General features: G+C 48.1%; 1 protein-coding gene across 4 annotated transcripts in view; it reads left to right on the top strand.

Moving 5' to 3' along the window:
• Positions 1-26,643, top strand: part of COBL (cordon-bleu WH2 repeat protein) — a 270,471-nt gene that overhangs the window by 193,248 nt on the left and 50,580 nt on the right. For all 4 annotated transcript variants that reach the window (XM_047694205.1, XM_047694203.1, XM_047694204.1 and 1 more), the window contains 2 exons: positions 5,630-5,801; positions 8,945-9,115. In XM_047694205.1, coding sequence (XP_047550161.1) covers positions 5,630-5,801; positions 8,945-9,115 — 343 coding nt within the window. The remainder of the gene's footprint in view (positions 1-5,629; positions 5,802-8,944; positions 9,116-26,643) is intronic.

Raw genomic sequence — 26,643 nt, 5'->3', positions numbered from 1 at the left:
AGGTATGTACCCTCTATCCCTAAAGCAATCTACACATTTAATGCAATCCCTATCAAAATCTCATCCACTTTTTTCAAAGAAATGGAACAAATAATCCTAAAATTTAAATGGAACCAGAAAAGACCTCAAATTGCCAGAGGAATTTGAAAAAGAAAGCCAAAGTTGGTGGCATCACAATTCCGGACTTCAAGCTCTATTACAAAGCTGTCATCATCAAGACAGTATGATACTGGCACAAAAACAGACACATAGATCAATGGAACAGAATAGAGAGCCCAGAAATAGACCCTCAACTCTATGGTCAACTAATTTCAACAAAGCTGGAAAGAATGTCCAATGGAAAAAAGACAGTCCCTCAAGAAATGGTGTTGGGAAAATTGGACAGCCTCATGCAGAAAAATGAAACTGGACCATTTCCTTACACCACACACAAAAATAAACTCAAAATGGATAAAGGATCTCAGGGTGAGAAAGGAATCCATCAAAATCCTTGAGGAGAACACAGGCAGCAACCTCTTCAACCTCAGCCATAGCAACTTCTTCCTAGGAACATTGCCAAAGGCAAGGGAAGCAAGGGCAAAAATGAACTATTGACAGTTCTTCGAGATCAAAAGCTTTTGCGCAGCAAAGGAAACAGTCAACAAAACCAAAAGACAACTGACAGAATGGGAGAAGGTATTCACAAATGACATATCAGATAAAGGGCTAGTCTCCAAAATCTATAAAGAACTTATCAAACTCAACACCCAAAGAACAAATAATCCAATCAAGAAATGGGCAGAGGACTTGAACAGACATTTCTGCAAAGAAGACATCCAGATGGCCAACAGACATGAAAAAGTGCTCCACATTACTCGGCATCAGGGAAACACAAATCAAAACCACAATGAGATACCACCTCACACCAGTCAGAATGGCTAAAATTAATAAGTCAGGAAATGACAGATGCTGGCAAGGATGCGGAGAAAGAGGAACCCTCCTACACTGTTGGTGGGAATGCAAGCTGGTGCACCATTCTGGAAACAGCGTCGAGGTTCCTCAAAAAGTTGAAAATAGAGCTACCCTACAACCCACCGATTGCACTACCTGGTATTTACCCTAAAGATACAAATGTAATGATCCGGAGGAGCGTGTGCACCCCCATATTTATAGCAGCAATGTCCACAATAACCAAACTATAGAAAGAACCTAGATGTCCATCAACAGATGAATGGATAAAGATGTGGTATATATATACAATGGAATACTATGCAGCCATCAAGAGAAATGAAATCTTGCCATTTGCGATGATGTGGATAGAACTAGAGGGTATTATGCTTAGCAAAATAAGTCAATCAGAGAAAGACAATTATCATATGATCTCCCTGATATGAGGAAGTCGAGAGGCGGCATGGGAGGTTTGGGGGGTAGGAAAGGAATAAATCAAACAAGATGGGATCGGGAGGGAGACAAACCATAAGAGACTCTTTTTTTTTTTTTTTTAATTTCTTTTCAGCGTAACAGTATTCATTGTTTTTGCACCACACCCAGTGCTCCATGCAATGCATGCCCTCCCCAATACCTACCACCTGTTTCCTCCAACCTCCCACCCTCTGCCCCTTCAAAACCCTCAGGTTGTTTTTCAGGGTCCATAGTCTCTCATGGTTCACCTCCCCTTCCAATTTCCCTCAGCTCCCTTCTCCTCTCCATCTCCCCATGTCCTCCATGTTACTTGTTATGCTCCACAAATAAGTGAAACCATATGATAATTGACTCTCTCTGCTTGACTTACTTCACTCAGCATCATCTCTTCCAGTCCCATCCATGTTGATACAAAAGTTGGGGATTCATCCTTTCTGATGGAGGCATCATACTCCATAGTGTATATGGACCACATCTTCCTTATCCATTCGTCCGTTGAAGGGCATCTTGGTTCTTTGCACAGTTTGGCGACCGTGGCCATTGCTGCTATAAACATTGGGGTACAGATGGCCCTTCTTTTCACTCCATCTGTATCTTTGGGGTAAATACCCAGTAGTGCAATTGCAGGGTCATAGGGAAGCTCTATTTTTAATTTCTTAAGGAATCTCCACACTGTTCTCCAAAGTGGCTGCACCAACTTAGATTCCCACCAACAGTGTAAGAGGGTTCCCCTTTCTCCACATGCTCTCCAACACATGGTGTTTCCTGTCTTGCTAATTTTGGCCATTCTAACTGGTGTAAGGTGGTATCTCAATGTCAAACCATAAGAGACTCTTAATCTCACAAAACAAACTGAGAGTTGCCGGTGGGGGGGGGTGCGGGGTGGAAGGGGAGTAGGGAGAGGGTGGTTGGGTTATGAACACTGGGGATGGTATGTGCTATGGTGAGTGCTGTGAAGTGTAAACCTGGCGATTCACAGACCTGTACCCCTGGAGCTAATAATACATTATATGTTAATTAAAAATTAAAAAAAAAAATATATATATATAGGGAAATACAGCTGATAAAATGAGTGAGTCTCTCTGTCTCCTTTTGAAGTCCCACTAAAATGAATGCAAAGCGTTAGCCCACTACAACAAAGAGAAGGCAAGAAGGAGCAGTGAGGGGTCAGTAGACACCGGGAACTAGGCTGCATGGACTGTGCCAAATTCCCAGCAAAGCAGAAGCAGCTGAGGGTTGACCTCTGGCTTGAGAGACCCAGCAGCAGGGAGCAGAGCCTGGTGAGGTGAGGACCGTGGGGTCTCTGTTCCTGTGCACACCCGCAGGCAGAAGGAGCAGAGGACAGTGGATGTGTATACTTGAAAGAGTAAGACCCCCGACCCACTGGCCACACGCAGCTAGAGGTGTTCCAGACCCCACAAGAGAAAGATCTGAGAAGTTGCCTCTAGGACCTGAGTCACATGGAGAGTGCTGTGCACTGGGAGAAGAGAAAAGCAAATGCTGAATGGGTCCAGGGCTGCCCACTGGACTGCCACTCTGCAACATCATCTCCCTCCTCCTGGCAGGAGGCTGGAAAATCCCCCTGCATGTAAGAGAATCCTACAGATAATGGCATTTGGGCATCCCCCAGTGAGCTAACTGGATTTCTGCCCAGGCACCTGCAGGGAAACCCATTGGCATGTCAAAGAGACTCTGTCCCCAGAAATGCACAGTTATAAGCAATCAGCCAAGGGTCACCAGAAACTGAGGAAAGGCCCGAATGTGACAGACAGAAGCTAAGACAGAGAGAGGAAGAAGGGAACATGTAGGAAACAACAAAGCATAAAAACAAATAAACAAAAAAGAACATCTTCAAAAAATATAAAAATGGCCTCAGAGAGAAAAAAGAAGATACTGTATCCAGAAAAGAAGACATGGTACTTTTTTAAAAGTACATAACAGGAAGGAGCTCTTGGAAATTAAAAATACAGTCATGGAGTTTTAAAAATTCAAGAAGTTGGACAGTGAGGGGAAGGAAATTTCCAAGAAAGAGGAATTTTTTTAATTAGGCAATAATATTCAAGAAAGTTTTTAAAAATTGATTTCAAGCCCTCATTGTTCAATAATCAGAACCCAGGGAGAGACAGAGAAAACAGGGAAGAAGAAATCTGAAAGGAATGATGCTAGAACATTCCGCAGATTTAAAGGATTTCTAGATTGCAGGGTTCCACAAATGCCCCAGACCATGGGTGGAGAGCACTTCAGCCCAGGGCGTGCTGTCAGACATGTCAGGGTGCCAGGGGCAAGGGAGGGTCCTCAAAGCTGGCAGACGGGAAGCAGACCACATGGAGAAGACGGAGCCAGCGTCTATGACCAGCTGGTCAGCTTCACAGAATAGAAACAGTCTTCAATTTTCAAGGCCTCCTAGATTCACCACCTCAAAAAGCTGACACACACTGAGCCCCACTATAACAAGGAAGTCAATTTTTCAGAAGGCCTGGAATCCAGGAAACAAGGAGAAAAACAGCTGAATCAAGGAAAGGCCATTTCCAGGAAGCCCAGGGAAAAAGTTGGAAAACAAATCACTTACCGAGTTCAGAGAAATCAAAAGGATCCAGAAGGAAAATGTCGACATCGACATGAGATGTCTCCACTTCCTCCTGAAGAAGAGTTCTGTTGTATGGGATTATATCTATCCCAACTGTGTATGTAAAATGAGATCGTGTTAATTTAACCCCGTGCCATAATTTTTGGAAAGACTGAGGAGTAACTCTGTGTGTGTGCGTGTGTGTGTGTGTGTGTGTGTGTGTGTCTCAGTTAAACCTCCTCTTCTGGAATAGAAAGCCAGTATCTAACACAGGGAAATCAGGAAGTAGCAGTATAAGCTTATTATTTAAAAAAAAAAAAAAAAAAGTAAACATCAAGAGAAAAAGAGTAAGAAGTAGTTTTTCTAGAGTGGGGGCAGTGTGGACCAGGAGCTTCTGGCTAGGGTCTGAGCTTTGTGGAGTGACTTGACTTTCCTGCTGGCCATGTTTTCCATGAAATACATTACAGAGTTATACAGTATAGGAGGTGGTTGTTTTGTATTGGAGTAGGAGGGTGATTTTGAAATATGAGGTTATTTTTTGAAAGTACGACTTTGAAGAGGAAAGGTTAAAAACCAGGGATGCTTGGGGGGCTAGTGAGTTAAGCATCTGCCTTCAGCTGAGGCCATGATCCCAGGGGTCCTGGGATTGAGCCCCATGTCCAGCTCCTTGCTCAGCAGGGGGCCTGCTTCTCCCTCTGCCTGTTCCTCCCCCTGCTTGTGCTCATTCTTGCTCTCAAATAAATAAAATCTTAAAAAAAAAAAAAAAGGAAAAAGACCAGAAAAATGTATGCCAACTGTTAGTAGTTAGAATCCGAGTGTTAACAAAGTAACTTTTTTCTTTCTTTTGCTTATATGAATTTTAAATATAAATTTATTTTGCAATTAATATGTATTATTTAAAAGGAGACCCTCTACACATGCACATGCACACATAGGAAATGTCAGGCCCAAGGGATGAAAACGTCATAATGTGGAGGGGAGGAGACTATGCAGTCCATATGCAGCCTTTTGGAGCTGTAAATTCGTCATTGGCATAAGTCTTCAGTGGGAGTTTGATGTCCCGTAGGCTGACGCCGTGAGCCACAGGCTGGCAGACTTCACTATAATTCCGGCCCACGGGTGGCCCGTCTGTGGACAGGGACTAGTCCTGGCTACTTGAGAACATGCAGGGGCAGGGGAGCAAGCAGGATTCTGGGCACAGGGAGCCCTGAGTGGGCCCCTTCTGCTCGCCCCCTGTGTGGATGCATGTCATGATGGCCCTTGGCCAAGTGTCCAGAAGGAATAGTTCTCTTTGCTTTTAATGAAGAGCAAAGGATCCCCTTTATTGTATTCATGCCGAGGAGAAGTTACTAAGTCCTTTGACAGGATTTCAGGCAATATGGGGCAGAGCCCCAGCTCCCCTGGTGGCTCCAAGCAGTCTTAGGATGTCTGTGAGCCTCTTTGGGCCACCTCGGGGCCACTCCTTGGCCCCACGGCAAGCTATCACACCAGGGCATCTGCTACCTGCCCCGGGTCCCCAGAAAGGAACCCAGCAATCTGCCAACGCTCCTTGGAGCACCGGGTCCCACAGGCCAGCTTCTCTGAGATGCGCACCCCACATGCACCCCACTCCCTGACAGAGCCGCCCTGACCCTGACTGTCGCCTCTCTCTGTGCTTCCCAGGTGTCTCTAGGGTCCCAGGTTGACCTGCAGAGAAAGAAGAGGCGGGCACCAGCCCCCCCGACGCCGCAGCCCCCAACGCCACAGCCCCCAACGCCACAGCCCCTGACGCCGCCAAGCCCCCTGGTGCCCCCTCGCACGCAGGACAAGGAGGAGAACAGGAAGAGCGCCACGGGTGAGTGCCCCGCACTGCCGTCTGCACGCCTCTGAGCTTTGCCTTGCGTGGAATCCCAGCACTGCTCTTAACTCTCGCAGTCACGCCCGCCACAGCAGCATTAACTCGAAAGATATTTATGCCAAGGAAACAAAGTCTGGAAAGAAGCACTTGAAAGTCCATTTAGTTTCTTGCAGGCATATTTTCTGGGCATCGTGCAGGCACGGAAGTGGGGGGCAGGTGGCAAGGGTGGAGGATGGCAGAGGATGCTGGGGAGGAGACGAGCGGTACCAGATGCATGAGTGTGCGCCTGTGTGTGTCTCCCGGATGGAAGGATGGATGTCCTTAGGATGACGTCTGTGTGGCCTGTATTGAAAGCCCTCTAGTCCCCAGGAGGTTTCTAGATCAGCTGACAGTCATTCCCTGATTTCTTAACCACCCAGTTTGAAATCGACCTCCACTTTTCTATATGGAGCAGACATCCCGATATTTTTGGGAAAAACTAACAAAAAGGAAAGAGGATAGAACCCTCCTGTCTATGACCAGAGAGACCTGTGAGATCATTAAATGCCACTCCTTGTGTTCAGGTGGCGGAGAGAGAAGTGGCAGGGGTCTCTAGATCCGCGAGCCAGGAATGGTTCCTTTAGTTTTAAAACTAGTCAGTATCTGTTGTTCCATTTATGTAGGAACAGAAGTGGCTCTTGGGGACTGGGGTTTCCCTGTGATGACAGGAGCAGCAGCTCATTACAGAGGCTGTGCCTGATGCCACTTACCCCTCATGTTATGCCCTTGACCCCCTGGCTGTGACCCCCAAAAGGAAGATTCCCAAGGATAAGTAATTACATCATCAGTGTCTGAAACTCTAATACAAGCTGCTTGGCTGTGTGTCAGCCTTTTGTCCCCAAGTCAACACATCCCCGTTCATGTCTCAGCATTTTACCACCAGGGGAGCGATCATCCTAAGGAACAATAGTGTATGTTTCATGTTAGTTCATCCCCTTTGCCAGAGGAAAACACTACCAGACTGACAGAACCCAGGATCAGCAGCTCCTCCAAATAAGCCACATCATCTCCTTTCCATGACGATTTCCCCGTTCTCCCTCCCGAGCTCTCCCCCGCTCCTGTGGTAAACAACTGACAGCCCTCAGGTTTACGGTTCCTGCTCGCAACTCTAAGACATGACCACTTTAGGTGGTAGTGTTCAGGCATATGAGTCGTGCCAGCCTCCAGGCCAGACAGCCCACTTCAGACCAAGGGAGGGCCTTCCCATCAGCTGGGAAGGACTGGCTGCCACCTCGTGTCCCTACGCTTAGAGAACCTGGCCAAGGTGCGGCTGTTTGGGGGAGGGGGTGGGTATTTGGAAACTGAAACCCATATGGACAAGTCCTAAGTCACTAAGGAGCCCGTTACAGGGAGGAGGGATGGACAGTGGTGATTCACTACTAGTCTCTCTCTCTTTGTCCGTCAGCTTTGGTTTGTGAAGATTGAGAAGGAAGCCAGGAGCTCCCTTCCAGCTGACAGTGACCTTGAATACTTGGTGAGGTCAGGAGGATGGTAGAAGTCTTGGTAACAGCTTAAGGGAGACTTCCATCCCCATCAGCGACCCCCATGAAGTAACAGTATGCTAGCAATACCACAAGGGGAATTTTTCACCAAAGTCTAGGCTTCACGTTAACAGACACACATGTAACAAGTTTTCCTGTCCGCACACCCCACACAAATGAACATCTCTCTATTCAGATACCTAGATATGAGAGGGCAAAAACTGTTGGAACTTTCACTAGAATAGTATTGATTGGATTTGGGTCTGACCCAAGTTCCTGGGCAAACAAAAACTAAGCCTTCTGGTAGAGAGAAGCTTTTCCCGTACTACACCTCTTCTTCCTACATGCCTGCCCTTGAGGGTGCCTTCCGCAGACCAGCCAGTCACGCTCGTCCTGAGGGCTTGTGGCTTCTTTGCACTTGAGGTGACAAATGATGCCCACATCTAGAGAACTGTAATCAAGAGGAGGAAGTGGATAAAGAAATTGTGTTTCTTAATATTTCTTTATTAATAATCCAATGGCAGGCATGAAGCACAGAATAAGGTGTTTTTAAAAGAAATCCTAGGAAGTGTGACTTATGGTACAAGTGATTTACATGCCTTCCTTCTATTAAGTCATTGGCCTTCAAAAATCTTCTTAACAGAAGAAAGTCATTTTTACAAAAGGGCAAGCGGATTCCCCAGATGTCACCAGCGCAAAGAGGGGGCTGCCCCAGGGGCTCCAGAGGTCAGATGGAGCAGAAGTGCCACCCCTAACTCTCTGTCCAAGTCGGGACCCTCTTCAAAACGAAGTTTGAAAATTATCACCCTAAACAGTGGGACAGATTGCTGATATAAAATTGAGCTTAAAGAGGTAAGCTGATTCAGGGGCTACTTAATCCACAGCAGTTCACAGATACAAAAATAACAAGAGGAAGCTAAAAAAAAAAAAAAACAAAAAAAACTGATCCCTAAAAAGAACTTACACGTATAAAAGGAGTTCTTTCAATGCAACAGAGCTGCTGAGGGGCTTTTAAGAATAATTTCAAGCCCAGCATTTGGGAGTAGTAGCGCCTGCCAGAAACACATCGTAAACAAGTAAGTTATTTCCAAACCGGCTCGAGGAGAGGACAGTGTGTGTGTGTGAAATGCTCCAGCATGAGTGAGGTGGGATTTGATGCCGAGGGACTTTGACTCTGGACCCCGGGCGTGGCAGGATTTGTTGGCAGGTGTGTCTGAATCCGGTGCGCGGTGAGGCTGACTGTGATACCAGGTGTGGTTGGATTCGGTGCCCTGAGGCTGCGTTTGGTGCCCAGTGAGCCTCAGTTTGGTACCAAGTGCGGGTGGATTTGATACCGGGTGTGGCTGGATTTCGTTGCAGGTGTGGTCGGATTTGATGCGTGGTGAGGTTGACTTTGGTACTGAGCGCTGTTCGATGTGGTGCAGTGTGTGGTCAGATCTGGCGCCGGGTGTGGCCGGATTCGGTGCCGGGTATGGTTGGATTCGGTGCCGGGTGTGGTTGGATTTGGTGCCACGAGGTTATTTTTGATGGCTGGGTGAGTGATGGCCACGTGCCTTCCAGGGGAGGGCAGAGAGTCTCTGGGTTTAACCTTCTGAAGTCACCCCTGTTGATTCCATGTAGGTGTTGGACGGCAGGTACCACAAAAACCTCCCAGAGGCTCTGCTCGGGGGCCCCCCCAGCTAGTGCTCCCCCCACCCCCGCCCTACCCTCCTCCCGACACAGACATGGTGGAGCCTTTCGGCTTTCCTGGGGAGAGTGCTGGTTCCGAGGCCTCGGACCTGAGACCCACACGTACGTGCCTCTTGTTTTCTTCCCCATACATGTCGACTTCCCGTCTCTCTGCTCACCTGTGTCAGGGCTGGGTTTCCAGACTTTCCGTTGTTGCCTTGGGGTGTTTGTGACATTCTGCTCCAGCCTTCCTTTCTAAATGCCCGAAGCGGTGTGTCCGATTTCACAGTGAATGCACTCGGAATGCCTTGCAGGTGTTCGTAAAGAATGACTTAACGCGGGACGCCTGGGTGGCTCAGTTGGTTAAGCAGCTGCCTTCGGCTCAGGTCATGATCCCAGCGTCCTGGGATCGAGTCCCACATCAGGCTCCTTGCTCATCGGGGAGCCTGCTTCTCCCTCTGCCTCTGCCTGCCATTCTGTCTGCCTGTGCTCGCTCTCTCTCCCTCTCTCTCTCTGACAAATAAATAAATAAACTCTTTAAAAAAAAAAAAAAAAAAGAATGACTTAACGCATTAATCATTCACCCCGCGGTCAGACCCCGGCCGCAGTCGCACTGTGTGGGTGAAGACAGTCAGCTAGCAGCTGCTGTCTCTCAAGTTAGAACTCACCTCAGAACGTCTGCAGATAGCGAGAGCCCACTCAGCTCTTGCGGGAACTCAGCAATTATGGGATTTTGTCGGTGAGCTCACTCCGGCAAGCCTCGAGGGCAGAGGAGAGCCATGTTCAAGACCAGGGGGTACTTATGAATGAGGACCTTTGAATCATAAGGTCAGCGACCAAGCAGTAGGAGTGCTATCCTGCAGAAAGGGAAACTGAGGCAGCAGAAAGGGAAATGGCTTGAGTTCCTTCTAGCAATAGCCAGAATTAAAGTCTCATTGTTTTCTACTTCTTGTCACACCCTGGCTGAGACCAGGTTGTCTTTGTTGTCTCCTGAGATTTCTTTCTGACCTCCAGAAATACTGTGCACAGCACTCCTGCTCCTGGGGGGTAATCATTTCATATATTTAACCATATGTATTCCGATGGCACCATCGGAAGTTCCTGATCACCCCTTTGAGGATGGCTCAACGACACTTCATTGTAAAGGGACACAGTCCTGGACCACAGGACCTGTGGATCCTGGGGGGATCCAGTGGGGGAGGAGGGGCTGAGGGAAAACAGCAAAGCTGAACGGCAGTTAGGGGACGGTGGCAAGACCAGCAGATCGTGGAACCTACATGGGTGGGACATCCAGGCCTCGAACACTTGCCCACACCTGAACTGATGCTGACCCGCTGATTCCCACTTGCTCCTGGGCCTCCTTGTACTTGGGGGCACCGCCAGTGTGTGGCATCTGCTGGGGAGACCAGCAGGGGAGATCTGGGAGGGCTGTTTCCAAAGGCCAGCATCAGGTTTGGGGAGGACAGCTTCCTCTTGCTTCCCTACAGTGCTGTGAAATCATTTCCCACCCCTCCCTCGGAGAGAATGGAACAGGGTAACAGACAAAGGATGGGGCTCCCCATCTTCTTGCTTCATGGTCCCATCCCCCACCCTCCCCGGGTCCATGGTATTCTCCCCACACGTTCATTTCCCCAGACATATTTCATCAGACTCCCCTTAGCCGTCCGGTTGTAACCCCCTCCCCCGTCTCTCCCCTTCTCGTCCCCAGGAACCAACTGAGGAAAAACAGGAGGAATGGGGGGAGGGGGACCCCGTGAGGTATTAGCGCCAGGCCATGCTGGAGGGGGTGGGCCTCCACCAAGGGTCCCCCTCCTGCTGCTCCCATTTCCTGACCACTCCTGCCCCATAACTGAACACCTCCAACCTGGAGCTTCTCTTTCCCCAAATGCGCAGAACTTTCCTGACCATTTTTGGCGGCACTGAAAACCAGGAACTCCTGCCCAACCAGGCAGAAAGCAACCTGCCTTCTTTGCCTCCGGACTTAAGAGCAGTGAAGGAAAACAAACCCTTTGTTGTCATCTGTCTTATTTTTTCACAAAGTGTTGAAATCTGGGCATCCCTTCCACCTGTCGCAAGGGAGCTATGGGCTGTTGGCGCCCAACTGCTGGATGTGAATCTGGGGCCCTTGACTCCCCTTCCCGTCGGACTTACGGCGATTCGTAGCTGCGTGGAAGGAAGCTCCGTGGAGACATCTGTATGGCAGCCGCACGCTCTCGCCCGTCTCCTCCTGAGTTCGGGGTTAGGCTTGCGTTCCTTGTATGAGAAATGATGTGCTTCAGGGGGAGATGGGCCCTGAGTACCGGCGAGGGCTGGGTGGTCCACAAGGCATGTCACATGTGACGTCTTGCTCAGTCCCCACCACAGCGTGGGGTGTAGGTTCTGTCACTGGGAGAAACTGAGTCAGAAGGACTCGTCACTGGCCCAGGGTCTGACTGCAGACTAGGGTTAGCAGGAATTCTCAATAGGGCATCTCGACTCTCGGTCTCTGCTCCGTCTACCCACCCCCACCCCCAGTTTTCCCCACCATTCCAGAAACTCCCAGGGGACATCTTTGGCTTCGCACATTCCTTGTTACTTCTACAACAGGTGGTATAGTTCACTCAGGTTGTTAAGAACAGGAAACATGCATTTTGTTGAAGGCCGTGAGCCTGGAAGAGCTGACAGGGGCTGCTCTGTACACAGGTGGAAGGAGATTCAAGAAGACATGAAATGGGTCGGACACGGCACCACCCTTCCCTCTGATGTCCCTCCAGAACTTTCGGTTCTGGCCATTCCCCCGCCCTGACCCTGACCCTGACCTCCGTAGGATCTTGGTGCAGCCCCCATTCTCATACTTTGCCGGAACACCCCCCTTCGCTAGTGCCAACATTCCCTTCTACCGCCGGCCGTCCCCAGCTGACCGGAGAGCTTGCGGGGTATCAGGCCCTGAGCCTAAGCGCGGATGCCTCATTTTCCGTCTTCAGGCCAAACATGTTACCTATACTTGACCCATGGCCGTGAAAACCACGTTCACCTGCAACAAAGCCAAATGGAGAAGGCCGTGTGTTCTAGATCAGTGCCACATTTATCTGTGACCCCCACAGTCTTTGCGAACCATCAAATGGTTTGTGGGCAGAAGAGATGCAGTGACCATCTGCTAATATGTGTGTCTGACTGAGGAGACCCCTGTAGGCAGCCCATCCCCCAGCTCCCTCTGGGTAGACCCATCCTGGCCATCAGAAGGATGTGATCTCTGCGTGCTTTAGCCACACACCCCGCCAGGGTCTCAGGAACCCTTCCTGCCACACCTCCAGTCCCGACTCGGCCCTGTCTGGGTGTTTACTCTCTACCCCCCACGCTGTATCACACACACCAGTTTAAGCAACTTGGAGGCCTCGCCAGTCTTACTCATATCTGTTCCGTTGGCCAACAGGATGCCTGACACACAGCATAGCCTCAATAGCAGAATATACCAGAATGCGTGTCTCTGTGTGTTGTTAAGTATCAGTTACAACGATACACACTGCTCCCTTCAGCTTCCCTGAACTGAGACGCGTTCCAGGCTAAAGGGCATCCAGCACTGGCTCAGCTCTGTCTACGGGGTACTCTCCACAGCGTCAGCCACAAACCCCCATCGCGGTTGTACTCGAGAAAGACGTGAGAATCTCGGTAACTCTCAGCATCCCAGTGTCCTCTTCTTTCTTATTTGTTCCCTGCTCTGGCCTACCCACTAGGACGCCTTCGGTTGTGTAGCGGGGACCGCGAGAGTGGCTCCCAGTGGTCCCCGCCTCCTGTGTTCACCCCCTTGTGTAATCCTCTCCCCGTGAACATGGACCGGATTTAGTGACGAACACCAATGAACAGATTATGGCAGAAGCCGTGGGATGTCACTTGTCACTTCTGAGATTGGGTTAAAAAAAGATGGTGGCTTCCATCTTGGATTTCCTCTCTCCCTTGCTCACTCTGAGGAAAGCCAGCTGCCATGTTGAGATCTCTGGGGAGATCCATGAGGCAAAGAACTGAGGGAGCCTCTAGCCACCAGCCAGTGAGGGACTGAGATTCTCAGCCCACTGAGCATGAGATCAAGTCCCGCCAACTCCCACTGGAGTGAGCCTGGAAGCAGATGTTCCCTCGGCAAATTGCACAGTTGAGACCACAACCCAGGGGAATCCCTGCTGCAGCCGTGTGAGAGACCTAGACTCAGAGGCAGCCGGCCCAGCCCACAGAAACTGTGACATAATTCACACTTACTGTCTTAAGCCTCTGCATCTTGAGGTAATGTGATCTGTAGCAACAGATCACCAGTACAAGCTGAATGTAAGAGAAACCCCTTTCAAGCCCACCTCCACAGTTGGGGCACCCCTCATCTCCTGGACCTGGAGTCCCGAGTGAGACACACTTCAGCAAAGCCTAACATAGTCACCAGGGACTGAGGCTTTTTCAGTGTTTTCTCTACATCATCTTGAGGGTCAACCCCCTCCTCAGGCTGGTACTAAGGGGGCTTTTCAGAGGAGGAAGAGAGACGATCTCTTCTAATGGTTGCATGTTGAACTTTCCTAGATGCCCCCCACCACAGTTTCTGTTCTGTGTCATTGACCACCGTCGGGTAATACACTGTTCCAATGTCTGGTGAGAACGGAGTCACCCAAGGTGATGGGAGCCCATCCCAACAGTTGGGGATAGGATCAACTTCCTCTGGCATATGGAAGTCCCTGGCCATTGCCAGAGCTCTGTGAACTGGAAATGTCTGCAGTCTATGACGTGTAAACAGCCCATGGCATCCCCTACAATACTCGGGTCACAACCCTGGGTTTAGTTGTGTTCTGGAGCTCGTCGGGCATGTTGTAAGTGGGTGCGGAGAGAGGACCATGAACCAGTGGGGAAGATGAGGTAGACAGAACACAGCCTTTTCCAAGTCAGCTGGGGGCAGTGTGATGTGTGAGTTCCCAGAGCTTGTGGACTTGCTGTCACCCCCCTGGGGCAGAAGTGGGACTCCTCTGCCCAGAGTCCCACTGTCAGCTCTTCCTGGCCTGTGAGAGTCTGAGGTGGTGCCTGTGGGATGGCCTGTGGAGTCTGAGGTGGTGCATACTTATTGCACATGTAGGAGGAAAATGCCTGAACTGTGTCAGGTCTCAGAACCTTATGGCACAAAGTTCACCACGAATATAATCATAGTGACAGTCTGTCTTCTGAACCCCATTTGTTTCATACGAATAAGCTTCCTACTAAACTTCCCACGTCTAATCATGTACTAGGCGCTTCGGGTGCATGGCTGAGCCAGTATACTTGTGCACGTGGAGTTTTTATTCCCTGCAACTTTCTAATCAGCGTGCTTTCTGCTGAAATTGGATTTCAGGGGCGCTTCCTTGTGAATGAGCACGATGGACTCTGTGTCACTAGTTGCACTGAGCTGTGTGTTCCAAGATCTGCAGAGCTGGTTTTGACTGTGCCTCTAACAAGTCACGCCTTACGTATTGCAGTGAGAAGACCCTGGAGATGTAAAGATCACTGTGTGTAGAGTTCGAATTACAGATCCCTGGTGGCCTTTACATTTTACAATTAAACAGTTCAACGACTGTCCTTTTATTAGACAGTTTCCAGTGATGGGTTCCAGTAAACCAGTCTTCCCTTGGGTATACATCGCTGGGGTGATTGGCAAAGGATTTTGAAGGCATGCGGGAAAAATGGGTCCCTGTCCCCTGATCTAACTGACCTGTCTGGTCACAGCACTAACTAACAACACCGTGGAGGTTTCTAGGTGGTTGGTTTTCAATCTGTGATTAAGTAGCCCGTACTGAAGAATTTTAAGGAAATTCTAAAATAGGGAAATAAAAGGAGAGAAAATAGCTAGCCATTTTCAATTAGAAATGGTACTTTGAGGTTGCTTCATACAAAATTCATAATGATCACAATTCACATTTTAGGCAGAGTGACTCAGCAGGAGGACTGAGAATGTAGAGTACGTTGGGCACAGCTCTGTGGTTTATGGCCAATGGCTGTAATCAAATCCCCACACTCTGGGCCAGAGGCTTGCTACCGGCTCTGGCTCTGTGATCAGCCATGAATTTGCCTACGCGCAGAGCAGAAAGCAGGAAAAGATAGGCAAGATTTTGCCGATGCCCCTCCATTGAGACCAGTCCTCTGTTGACAGTCACCCAACATTGTACTCTAAAATCCGAACCAAAATTAGACACTTTGCCTATCTCAAAACAAAGCAGTTAATCATCAAGCTCGTGACACAAAGACAATTCTGGGAGTCTTGTTTGTGAGGAAGGCACCCTTGAAGCTTGGCAGGTGTGTGGACTTCAGAGCGAGCCTAGGGAAGCACTCTTGCCCTGGTGTGGTGTTTGTTTGCCATTTTCCTTCCCGGGGCAGGAGAGCCGGCCACACAGCCGCTCCCGCTGCCATGGGAAAGGGCGAGCATCCAGGAAAACAGGAAGTGGGTAGTGAGCAAATAGAAGGAAACTGGTGACTGTGGGAGCAGAGCCTGTCCCTACTCAGAAGTGCGTTGGAAAAAAAAAAAGAAAAAAAAGAACAGGATCTTTAGCCCATTGTTATTGTACCTTGAAAACCATGAAATCTACCCAACAGAAACTGAAGACTGACCGCTACTTAGAAGCAAAGCAGTGAGAATCACGATAGGGCTATGGGTAGCATTTTTAAAACTCCCCTGCACTTCTTCCCTTTGCCAGTTATTTCCCAGCACTTTATTTACAAGCTGCTATGTCCCTGACCCAAGACAGAACTGAAGAAGTCAGTGACAAGTCAGTGCAACAGGTGTGGGCTGGACCCAGCTCACACAAGCTAGTGAGGACAGACTGTTGACATCTCGGGAACTTTGCAAGGCAGTTGCTAAACAGGACTATTATTAAAAAGTCAATTATGTAAGCTAAAAAGTAAAATAAAAAAATAGAGCACATATTGAAAATCACTTCTCATGATTTTACGACATTACTATTTTGGGGGTTTTGAGGTTGTATACTTCTATGATTCAAGAACTTTGTGACAGTGAAAATATAATAGTGCTACCGTACATCCCTTTCCCAATGCTACATTCAGCGAATGGCGTCCATAGCAAGAAATCAGTCATAGAGGGTTAAGGGAGCTGAGGGTTATAGAGAATTTACAGCCGACAGGGGCGCCTGGCTGGTTCAGTGGGTTAAGCATTCGACTCTTGATTTTGGCTCAGATCATGATCTCAGTGTCGTGAGTTCAAGCCCCACTTCACGCTGGGCACTCAGCACTGAGTCTGCTTGTCCCTTTCCCTCAGCTCCTCCCCCCATTCTCTCTCTTTCCCATAAATAAGTAAAATCTTCAAAATAAATAAATAACTCCCACTGATTGAAAAAAAAAAGAATTTATAGCAACGAGTATCGCATATTTTATCATCACTTGTAAATGCTGTGCTGTCCATGCTTTAGGTCAGTAAAGCTTTAGCATCAGTCTATGGAGGGGTCATCTATCTATCCCTTTTATTTTTTCCCAAGAGCCGGTTCCTAATCATTTACCAGCCTCCCCCTGCAAAGGAAGAGCCAATAGAATTAGGGATGCCAGCAGCAGGTTCAGCTCTGGTTTTCATAAGCTGTTTGCCAAGCCCCGTGCTGGTCCAAGAATTTCAGCGGGGGTCTTTGTCTCCTGAAACTTTAACTTGTAACATGAAGTCAAGTTAGGCGGAAAAAAAAACCCTTTTTTTTTTAACATCAACAGATCTGAGGACTTTTTTTCTGAATTCATCCAAATTTAATTTCTCTGCAGAAGTAAGGAACAGACAGACAGCTTGATTTTTCAGGATTGTTGTTAAATATCATTATTAGTTCAAGAGCGAATAGAACAGAAACAAAGCATTCGCCGGCCAACACTGGTCTTCTAGATTATTGTTTTGGGATTTGTCTGAGATGGTGTGAATTCAGACACAGCCCTTCTTTATTTTAAGCCCTATCCCTGAGACCTTCACAGGCTTAAGCTACTTGCATGGAATGGCCCTTTTTCTCCGATGGGTCAGCCTCCCACTGAGAAGCCCCCTGAGAGGGGTTTTCTCCTGCAGAACTGTAGATCTCAACACGCATGTGTGGGTGCGGTCTTTCTCCAACTCCGAAAATCGATCTGTATTTTCTCAGTTGATGCCTGAGCCCTGCTCAGGAACCGCATTATCAAGGTCTGCCATGGAGGGCGTCATGAAACAATATTACCCATTCTCCCCTGGAGCTCCGAGAGTAACTTGGACTTTTTGCCAAATAGTGACAAAAGGCTTTTGCCTACCAGCTGCCCAGCCTCTCTACCCACAAGGTCTGAGGTTGTAGCAAATCAGAATAATTGTATTTGACAGCCTAAGAGACAACAGTGGTTTCTGTGATGCTTATGATCTAGCTCTTCCTAGGGACAGAGCTGTGTCTATGGGATTGGTAGACCTTTCTATCAGCTGACATCCACAGAGGTTAGGAGGAACCAGAAGAAAAAGTAATCACACGAAGTGGCCGATACATCACTTTCTATGCAGCGTTCAGTCTCCAGGGGCTGGAAGGGGAATGATGTTGGCCATGTTTACTTTGCCAGAGTGTGTCTTCACATGTTGCCATTTATTTTCCCCACAGTTTATTGCTGTGCTTCATTCCCTACTCATGCCAAGCGCTTCTGACGGATGGCCCTTCCTGGAGCTCCACACCTCTGACTTTCCCCGTGCCTCTGCGATCCTGACTCCCGTTCTCCTGTTTTTCTGTCAGCATAAAAGGGCTCACTTGTACCCCTGCAGTCTACTTTCTCTAGAATTTACGTATATATGCATAAACAACAGAGATTGTGTGACCGACGTTCAAACACCCTCACAGGGGGTAAAGCCTTTTCTGTGCAGATTCTAGGTTGAGGACCTTGACCTATCCAAAATGACCCTTTCACAGGTTCTTGGGTATGTTTCTGTTAAGGGTCTTGCTTTATTCTGATTCACTATTACATTAATACATTATTACTTTGTATTTTCTTTATTTGATACTCGGTTGCAGAATACCTTCTCCATTTAAAGTAGATTGTGTCCACGAGTGACCATGTGGTCAATTTAGATACACCTGAAATATGCTGCCTACCTGGTGAAACTTAAGTGCCTAGAATACGTGACCTACACATATAATGTGTAGGAACTCACAACTCGTACACACACACACACACACACACACATACACGCATGTACACACACATGCACACATACACGTACATACATACATTCAGGGATACATAGGACCCAACTTTTTAAGTGTTTCTCAGATCTTCCTCTTCCTGTATTCTCTGCCATGTAGACAGTTTACAAAAAGAAAACAGAGGAAGGAGGTTGTGTCTCGCTTCATCTGATAATTATCCATTCAGTCCTTCACCCCCGTTTACTCAGCAAATGCTGAGAACTTGCTTGATCCCGGGCACTGTGCCAACATTGGGGACTGTTGTGTGCAGAACGCATGGCCTCTGCCCTTGGATTTTACTTACCTGCGGCTCCCCACGCACATGAAAAGAAGTAATGATGATTCTGTTGGATGAACCCTAGTCTGGAGGTTTGCCCAAGTGGTAAAGATGCTCACGGGTATGATGACCATGTCCACATGGGCGTGCTGCCTCCCTTTCTGGAATGCGAGATCCCTTTCTCATCTTGGGAAAACCCGGCTCGTTATGGAGAACGAGTCACCTCGGCTGTCCTGACAGAGCAGGTGGAAAAAATCATGTTAAGGTTCAGGATTTATGAAGAACGACTTGCTTGCTTTGGTTAACTTTGGTCATTGTGCAGAGATGCACTCGAATGGGAGAGGTTTATCATGATTCTCTCCAGAAGATTTTTTTTAAATGTTATTGCTCAAAGTAAGACAAAAATATCAGTGAGTGTTTTTTACTTGTATGACTGTTGTCTGGTTGATCATAATAAAACTATTAGTGATGGTTAAGGTAGGAATTGTCACAGCTGACATCGGTATTAATAATTAAGAAATACAAGCTAGAGCTTGCAGAAATATATACCTAGAGCTGGATAGAACCAATCTAGTGCCATTTGTTGGTGGAAAAAAGCCCAGAAAGTTATAGAAATTACTCACAAGGAAAGAGAGAACAAGTTAGTGTCTTTTTGTCTTGTTTGTTGTGTGTGTGTGTGTGTGTTTTCTTTTTTTGCATCGAAATAAAGAACTTTTGTCTGACAAGTAGCAATCACTTGACCTCAAATCATTAAGTGGAGGAAGTCTAAACAAGAAAAGGTAATGTTTACCTCAGTGTCGGTGAGAGCATCAGGATTTATGACCCAGACATTAAGATTGTAGAAGATTGTGTATAATTACAGCAATGAGGATTTGTGTGAGAAGCAGCTATTATGCTGAAGAAAAAAGGGCAGTTGAAAATCTTAAAGCAAAAAGGAGACCAGGGAGAGGTGATCTTACTCATAGAATTATTGGTCATGAAAACAGAAGCTATGAAGAGACATATGTCTACCAAAAACAAGAGGACATCGATGTGTACATGTGGATGCAGGGCACAAACTAGCATTAAACCAATTCACATGACGACTAGAATCAGCCATGAAGTTAGCCAAAGACATTTTTTTGTTGTTGTTGTTTTTTTGTTTGTTTGTTTTTTTGTTTTTGTATCTCAGGACTCTTGCACTATGAGGGCCTGATACACAGCTGGGGAAAATGCAGGGCAATTTGATGACCAGGATTTCGAAATCTACAAGTGTCATGACACCGCACTGAGCAGCATTAGAATCTTCCAAGTATCAGATTAACTCCGCGAAACCTTTTTACTCCAGGCATTTGCATTTCAGAGAAGTTTTCCTTTCTGGTTCATCCGAGAGCCCATACCTTCTGGGGGTTTTCATGCTCCATAGAAGTCAGCGGGAGAACTGTGTCTTCGGTCCGTGGCTGACTCATGCTATCAAGAGTGACAGTAAAAGGGGCGCCTGGGTGGCTCAGTGGGTTAAAGCCTCTGCCTTCAGCTCGGGTCGTGATCCCAGCGTCCTGGGATCGAGCCCCGAATGGGGCTCTCTGCTCAGCGGGGAGCCTGCTTCCTCCTCTCTCTTTCTCTGCCTGCCTCTCTGCCTGCTTGTGATCTCTGTCTCTGTCAAATAGATAAAATATTTTTTTTTTTAAATTAAAAAGAGTGACAGTAAAAGAAAACAAATTTGAGGCCGTTCACATTTTCTAAGCAGCGACACAGATGCAGCCGACCTGGCGGCTGGCTTGTGTCCCCGCTGGTTGACAGAGGAGCCCCTCAAGAGTATGAGTTCTGTAGCAAGTGCTGAGGTAAAAGGAAAATTAGCTCTGTGCTATCTTTCAACTACAACTGGCATAAATTCTTCTATTTTTATCAGAGACAATAGCATATTTTCATCAGAGAATATCAGCAATGGGTAGTAGAACATGCTGTAATTCCATGCAATCCTAGCTATGAAAATTCTAAAATAATTTAGTTGTTGATAAACGCTCCTCGTTCTGCAGATGAAGCAGTTTGGGGAAATCTTCACACAGTTGACTCACTGGCCGTTTATGGTGGCTCCCGTTAGGGTCACTCACACGTTGCACCTGCGTGGTGAAGCTCACGGACTGCCCGTCATCATCACTCGCTACTATGTATTCGCAACTTCCAGACCTGAGGGAATCTGACTCGAAACATGTCCACATGTGGAACATGTCCACGTGTGGACTAGGATTTCATTTCACAAAACACATTTTTCTGTAAAAAAAAAACAGGACTGCCTCTTCGGAATGGGTGAGAGGAGGTGAGGGCCTGGCACTCAGGTATGGAAGGCGTCTTGAGTCAGCCAACTCTCCACCGCGCAAGAGCTAATCCGCTCACGGCGCACTTCTGTCCCCCCCAGTAGCGTGTGTGCACGCGCGTGCGCGTGTTTTAACTACTTCATCACTCATACCCAAGGAATGCGAAGCAGGAGGAAAACTCAAAATTGTTTTGGCCCTTATTAATCACCATGGTAAAACAACAACAACCAAACTTCAAACGCTTCAGTGAAGATGAAGGTTCCAGTCTTAAGAGAAATGCGTCTTGGGGCTCTCTGTGGCTTATTTGTGGTTTATTATGTTGGTCCCATGCTTCGTTTGTTACCAATACAAACACCGAACTCATAACCCTTCTACCAAAAGCTCTCTTCCCTGGAAACTGCGAGATTAAATTCATCATCACTTTCTGTGTTTATTTTGCCCTTCAAGACTTTCGATAACCTTTCTCTTTCTTTCTTAAGAAAATAATAAATTTTTATTACCGAGGGTGAAGCTGTGTAAATGTCAGAAGGTTGAATCTTCCCATCTCCTTCTGTAAAGAAAAAAATGAAAAGAGATGAAAGATTCTGAGATTATTTAGACCGGCTATGTTGTCTCCAGGGCAATAAATGTGCTGCCCAGCCTTTAGGGAGGAAAGTGAGGGGGAGGGGAATAGACAAACAGATCAGAACACAGTGGCCAGTGTGCATCACCCTTTTTCCTTTGGCTTGTGAAGAACGAGCATTGATGAGAAAACGTATCTTTCCATGCCTTGAGTGAATTAGAACTGGTAAATGAGGAACTTAAGGACTTCTGGAATAGCACAAATTCTAAAGTAAGAGGAGAAAATGGACAGCAGGCGGCCATGTCTGGCTTACAGACGTGCCCCCTTGGCTGAGTGGAGTTTCCAGTATTGTTAGATTTGCCCCCCAAGTTCTGATGCCTCTGGAATGTGTAAAGAGACTTCCTTCTGTGCAGTCTCCCCTTCTTTCAAGGCTGGGAGCTCACCCCACACCGCACGCGCCACTCTCCACATGGCCCCACCGCCCTGGGGAGCCTTTGATTTATCATTAGGTTGGGGCTGCTGTTTGACCACAAGAGAATGGAAGGGAATGTGCTTGTGTCTTGCAATCAGGCTCCAGACTCTATATGGACCAATGTGGAGAGACAAAGCACAAGCCTATAGAGTAGCCATTTCAAGTAAAATGAGAGAAGATCCATTCCTGGGGGGAGTGAAGACCATTTGTACCTCTGGCCTGTTTCTCTCATTGACATTTCTGCCTAACCCCTGCGGGGTTGGCTTTGCACCCTTATCTCAGTCACGTTTCTCTGCCCCATCTTCTCTCCTGTGGGCAAGCCCCAGGTCATTGCCTATAGACAAAGACAGGGTTGACAGAGCCAGCTGGGGAAGGTGCTGGAAGGCAGCACCTGCCTCTGAGGAGTGCCAGCCCCTTTCCTGTCCCTCTCATTGCTGTTGTCACATGAATAAGGACAGAGTGGTACCGTGCAGGACCAGGGTGTGCTGAGGGAGAGGGGCTCCCAAGTCAGTGACAGGGTATGTGGGAAGACTCAGTTCATTAAGTTTGGTGAATATAAGGGAACAGTAAATGGTTTTAGATTGAGATTCTTAATCTCTAGTAGTGAAATGGTGAGTCTCCACTGAATACGTCAAATAGAGAAAGAAAATTGATGAGATTTTGTTGTTTTTATGGGTTTTTTAGCGGTTTTACCAACATATAATTGGCACACCCTCACAGACTTGTGTACACTGGTGAAACCATTGACACAGTCAAGATAGTAAACATCCAGCACCACCCCCCCAGCTTCCCCGTGCCCTCTGTAGTTGTATTTAATCTGTATGTAAGTGTGTATGTGTGTGTGTGTGTGTGTGTGTGCGCGCACAATTGGAACATCAGACACTTAACTACACAGATAACCTTATGATAACCTTATGTTCTGTAAATTAATGGGAAAAGAAACTCACAAAATGTAATTTTTAATAGTCAAAATTCTAAGTCAATTGAAAAGCAAAGCTCTACGGTAATTAATTAGGTAATTGTTAAAATGTAGAACAGCAAGTGTTCGAACTGGCGATGTCTGTCATAGGGTTGGCTACGTATTGATCTGATGGGAGGGAAAACTAGTCACAACACTTTTAGTCAAAGCAGTAGTTGGAATGAGTTATCTGGAAATGTCAATACACGCACTCTTGTGCACACACGAGCCACAGAACTGTTTCTCCTCTATCCAGATTTTCAGGAGGAAACAAAAAGCTTGTTCTTCGATGTGTAGTTTTCTCCTGCTAAAGAGGCATGAGTGTGAGTGAAGCCACAGCCCGGGTGAATTCAGCCCCGAGGAGCCCAGCTGCACATCTCAGGGGAGGTGTGGGAGCCGCGGGCTGCATCAGGGACCTGCTGACCTCAGCCCTCTCCCCTGGGTGAGCAAGCAGCCAAGGGGAGGGGTGGGGCTTACTGGTGGGGGTGGAGCTTCCAGGGTCACCAGTGTCTGTCCCTGACTACTTCAACCGCCAGGGGGAGCCCTGATTACCCTATGGTTGGACGGTGGTGGGAAAATGGAAACAAAGTTACAGGTAACAATCGTCGGGGCTTCAAGTTTATGCCGATCTTAAATTGCAGAGCTGGCTTCAGGGACCCTGTCGTCCGTTTTCCTCATAAAAGACAGTGAGGGACGCAGCAGTAGCTGTGCATTTTAGACAGACACCGACCCCGCTCTGTGCCCCATCCCCCACTTGGCCTCACCTCCATCCCTCACAGAGGGTCCCTGACCCCACAGGCGTGTCAGTTTGAGTCCCTGCTCTAGTCAAATTGAAGCGATAAAGTAATTCAAGTCCTCGTTTTAAAAAAAAAACAGAAAAATATAGGGGCGTCTGGGTGGCTCAGTGGGTTAAGCGTCTGCCTTTGACTCAGGTCATGATCGCGGGTCCTGGGATCCAGTCCCACATCAGGCTCCTTGCTCAGCGGGAGTCTGCTTCTCCCTCTGCTTGTGCTGTCTGTGTATGTGTCTCTCTCTCTCTCAAATAAATAAGATCTTAAAAAACAAAAAACAAAAACGTGAATGTCGTATTATCAAATAAGCCCTAAGCAAAATGTTGAATTTTCTCCTTCATATGCTCACCCAAATGATGCAATCTGTTTCTGTCTCCCTCCCTTTATCTTAGGATGTTAGTTGACTCTACATATTGCCTTTGAAGGGACTTCTTAAAATGTGCCTTTTTACAGCTTGTGAAAATGAGGTGCCCCCCCCACTCATGAGTAACCCCCACCCCCCACATCCGGGGAACTCTGGAAGGGGCCGTGCCCTTCACCTGCCCTTAGAGAGCCACCAGGCCATCTGCAACCCGGGCAAGCATGGGTGAGTGAGAACACCACCAGGGTTATATCTGTGTGTGCCCTGGTGTGCAGTGCTCCCCAGGAGGTCAGCCTGGTCCTCCCTCCAGGACAGCCGAGCCAGACACTGCAGGCCCACACATGCCACCACCCCCCGCCCCCCGCATCCAAGACACACTCCTTGCTGCCAGCTAGGCTCCGAGATGCCTCCCAGGACACGTTGAGCCGTGCCCGTGGCTGACAAGGAAAAGATCAAGTTCTCCAGCCCTGGCCGATCAGCAAACGCCCGTGTTTCCATGTGATGACAAAACAAGTAAACAGGCCACCGTGCCTTCTGGGGCCGCCCGAACCGGTGTAGCTGCTCTTGAACTGGTCTCCTTCAGTTGAGACCCTTGGAGTGGCTGCCCATTGGCCACATCAGAGAAAATCCCATGCTGATGGGGAACCCTCCCCAAGTCTCAGCAGGCAGCCCGGGCACCCGCACACCAGTCTCCTGCCTTGAGATTGCAGTGCGGGAACACGGTGACTCAGGATGGCAGCCCAGAGCGACAGGTGACAGAGGCATCACTCGGAGCGGCAGCTGTGCCTCCGAGCGAGTGTCCTGGGGTTTCTTTGCCCGTCACCTCTGCCAGGCCCACAGGCAAGCAGGCAAGCAGAAAGATGAACCGGGCCGGGTCTCTCCAAATGTCCACGACGAGTCTGCTGTTCTGGGAGGTCACTCTGTCAGCCACACGGCACAGTTGTGTGGACTTGAAGCAGCGTATAGCAAAATGGACTTTTCAGGACAATTTCCAAGTGCGAGAAAGGTGATGAGCCCTTTTAATTAGGACTGCAGTCGCCAGGTAGAGGGGGATAAAAATGCCAGGAGAACTCGCTCCTTACAGAGATAAGACCCGAGCATGGCATTCGTCTCCAGCCCCGGGATATGACCGGTTTGATACATGAGGTGATTCCGTGCTCAGGAAACCAGCAAACAAATGAGGAAGCCATTGGCCCAAGGACGGGTCCTACTCTCGGGCCAGAAACCCAGGCCTGGAGACAACTACACCTTCATGCCCTTGGGAACTGAACAAAGCCGAGCTGCGGGGCAATGAACTCACTACCTTGTCCTGCCCCCACAGGAATTCTGGACCCTAAGAATTCTGACTGGTTCTGAGTATCGTGAGGTAAGAAGTCATGGGCATTTTTAGAGCTAATTTGTACAAAGTTGCACGAAGGCATCATTGTATACCCCAGGGATGTCCCAGAAAGGGAAGAGAGGAAGGACCCCCGCAAAAGACAGCCTGTTTTCCCCTCCAGACCTTGTCCCTCAGGGCCTGACTGAGTCAAACCGCCTCCTTCATCAGACGGATGACAAGGAAAAAAGCGTGTGGAGAAAAATCACATCTCTCCAGGCTGAATGGATAGAGTGGTCGCTGCAGAGTTTTACCTACAGGAGGACGTTGTACCCAAATATATGATCGGGTCAACTTCATTCGAGGGCACCAACCTTGAGGCAGAGGGCGGTGTGGAGGACAGAAGGGGACCTTGTTCTTCTGGCCTGTGTGGGGCGCCAGGCTCTGGGCACCTGTGAGACAGAATACTAGCTCACGTACTCAGCTGTCCTGCAAAATACCTTTAAAGAAAATACACCTTTTCTAAAGGATGCACAGTACACTCCTGCGATGTCTTCTTTTTCAAGAGTTACCCTCAAATACGCCTCATGAGAAAATCCGTCTAATTTTTTATAGCCACTGCTTACTTTGAAATAATCCCCAGCTCTATCGCCCTCTGGACTCACCTGCCCCAGAACGAAATGACTGAAGATTTATTTGTAAAATTCAAGACACTGCAGCGTCAGGGACCAGCCATTTCTAGGGCGGGTTGCAAGAAGGTCGCACATGGGTAAGGACAGCACAGGGCGATCGGGACACCTCACCCAGCATGATCAATGAGCCGGTGACTTTTCTCAAGCAACTTTCTCCCCTGGGCCTCACAGTCAGATACAGACCTGGACCAGAGCATCGCGCTTTTCCCCATTCTCTGCAGACTGTCGGCATTGGTTTTGAAGTCCGAGCCAAGAGGAGGTCCACGCACGCTCAACCTCCTAGGGAGCACCTCGGGACAATCTTCATTGCAAATCTGTGCTGCTTGCACTGTATGGGAGCCTAAAAACCAGTGTCTGCTGGAGAGAGAGAGAGCAGCAAACAGCCAAAGTCCCTGCTTTTGAATAATCCTTCTGCCTCTGCCCAATACTCAGGGCAGCAAAAGCAGTGAAGTGTCTGTGTGTGTTGAATTTAAAGATCCCTTAGTGCGCACGAAACAGCTCATTGGAGAAATCTGTTTGTGGTGGACTTGAGAATCTGGGGGTAAGAAGTCATGGGAAAATGTGGTTTTTAATTACGAAAATCTGGTCGTCCAGAGAAGAGTGCATAACTGAAACATGCAGAGGAATTAATGGCAAATGAACTTCTATCTACTTAGGGACTTTTTTTTTTTTTTTTCCTGTTGCTAGAAGGAGTTCAGTGAGATTTCGGGAAATGGGAAAATCAGGACTTGGGTTCCGATTTGGAAAAGCCAGTGGCAATGCCTTCTCTCCACGAGCGAGTTC

Source organism: Lutra lutra, chromosome 11 (genome assembly GCF_902655055.1).
Source record: "Lutra lutra chromosome 11, mLutLut1.2, whole genome shotgun sequence".
NCBI classification, from domain to species: domain Eukaryota; kingdom Metazoa; phylum Chordata; class Mammalia; order Carnivora; family Mustelidae; genus Lutra; species Lutra lutra.
Note: the sequence above shows the minus strand (reverse complement) of the source record. Positions and strands in the feature narration are given on the sequence as shown.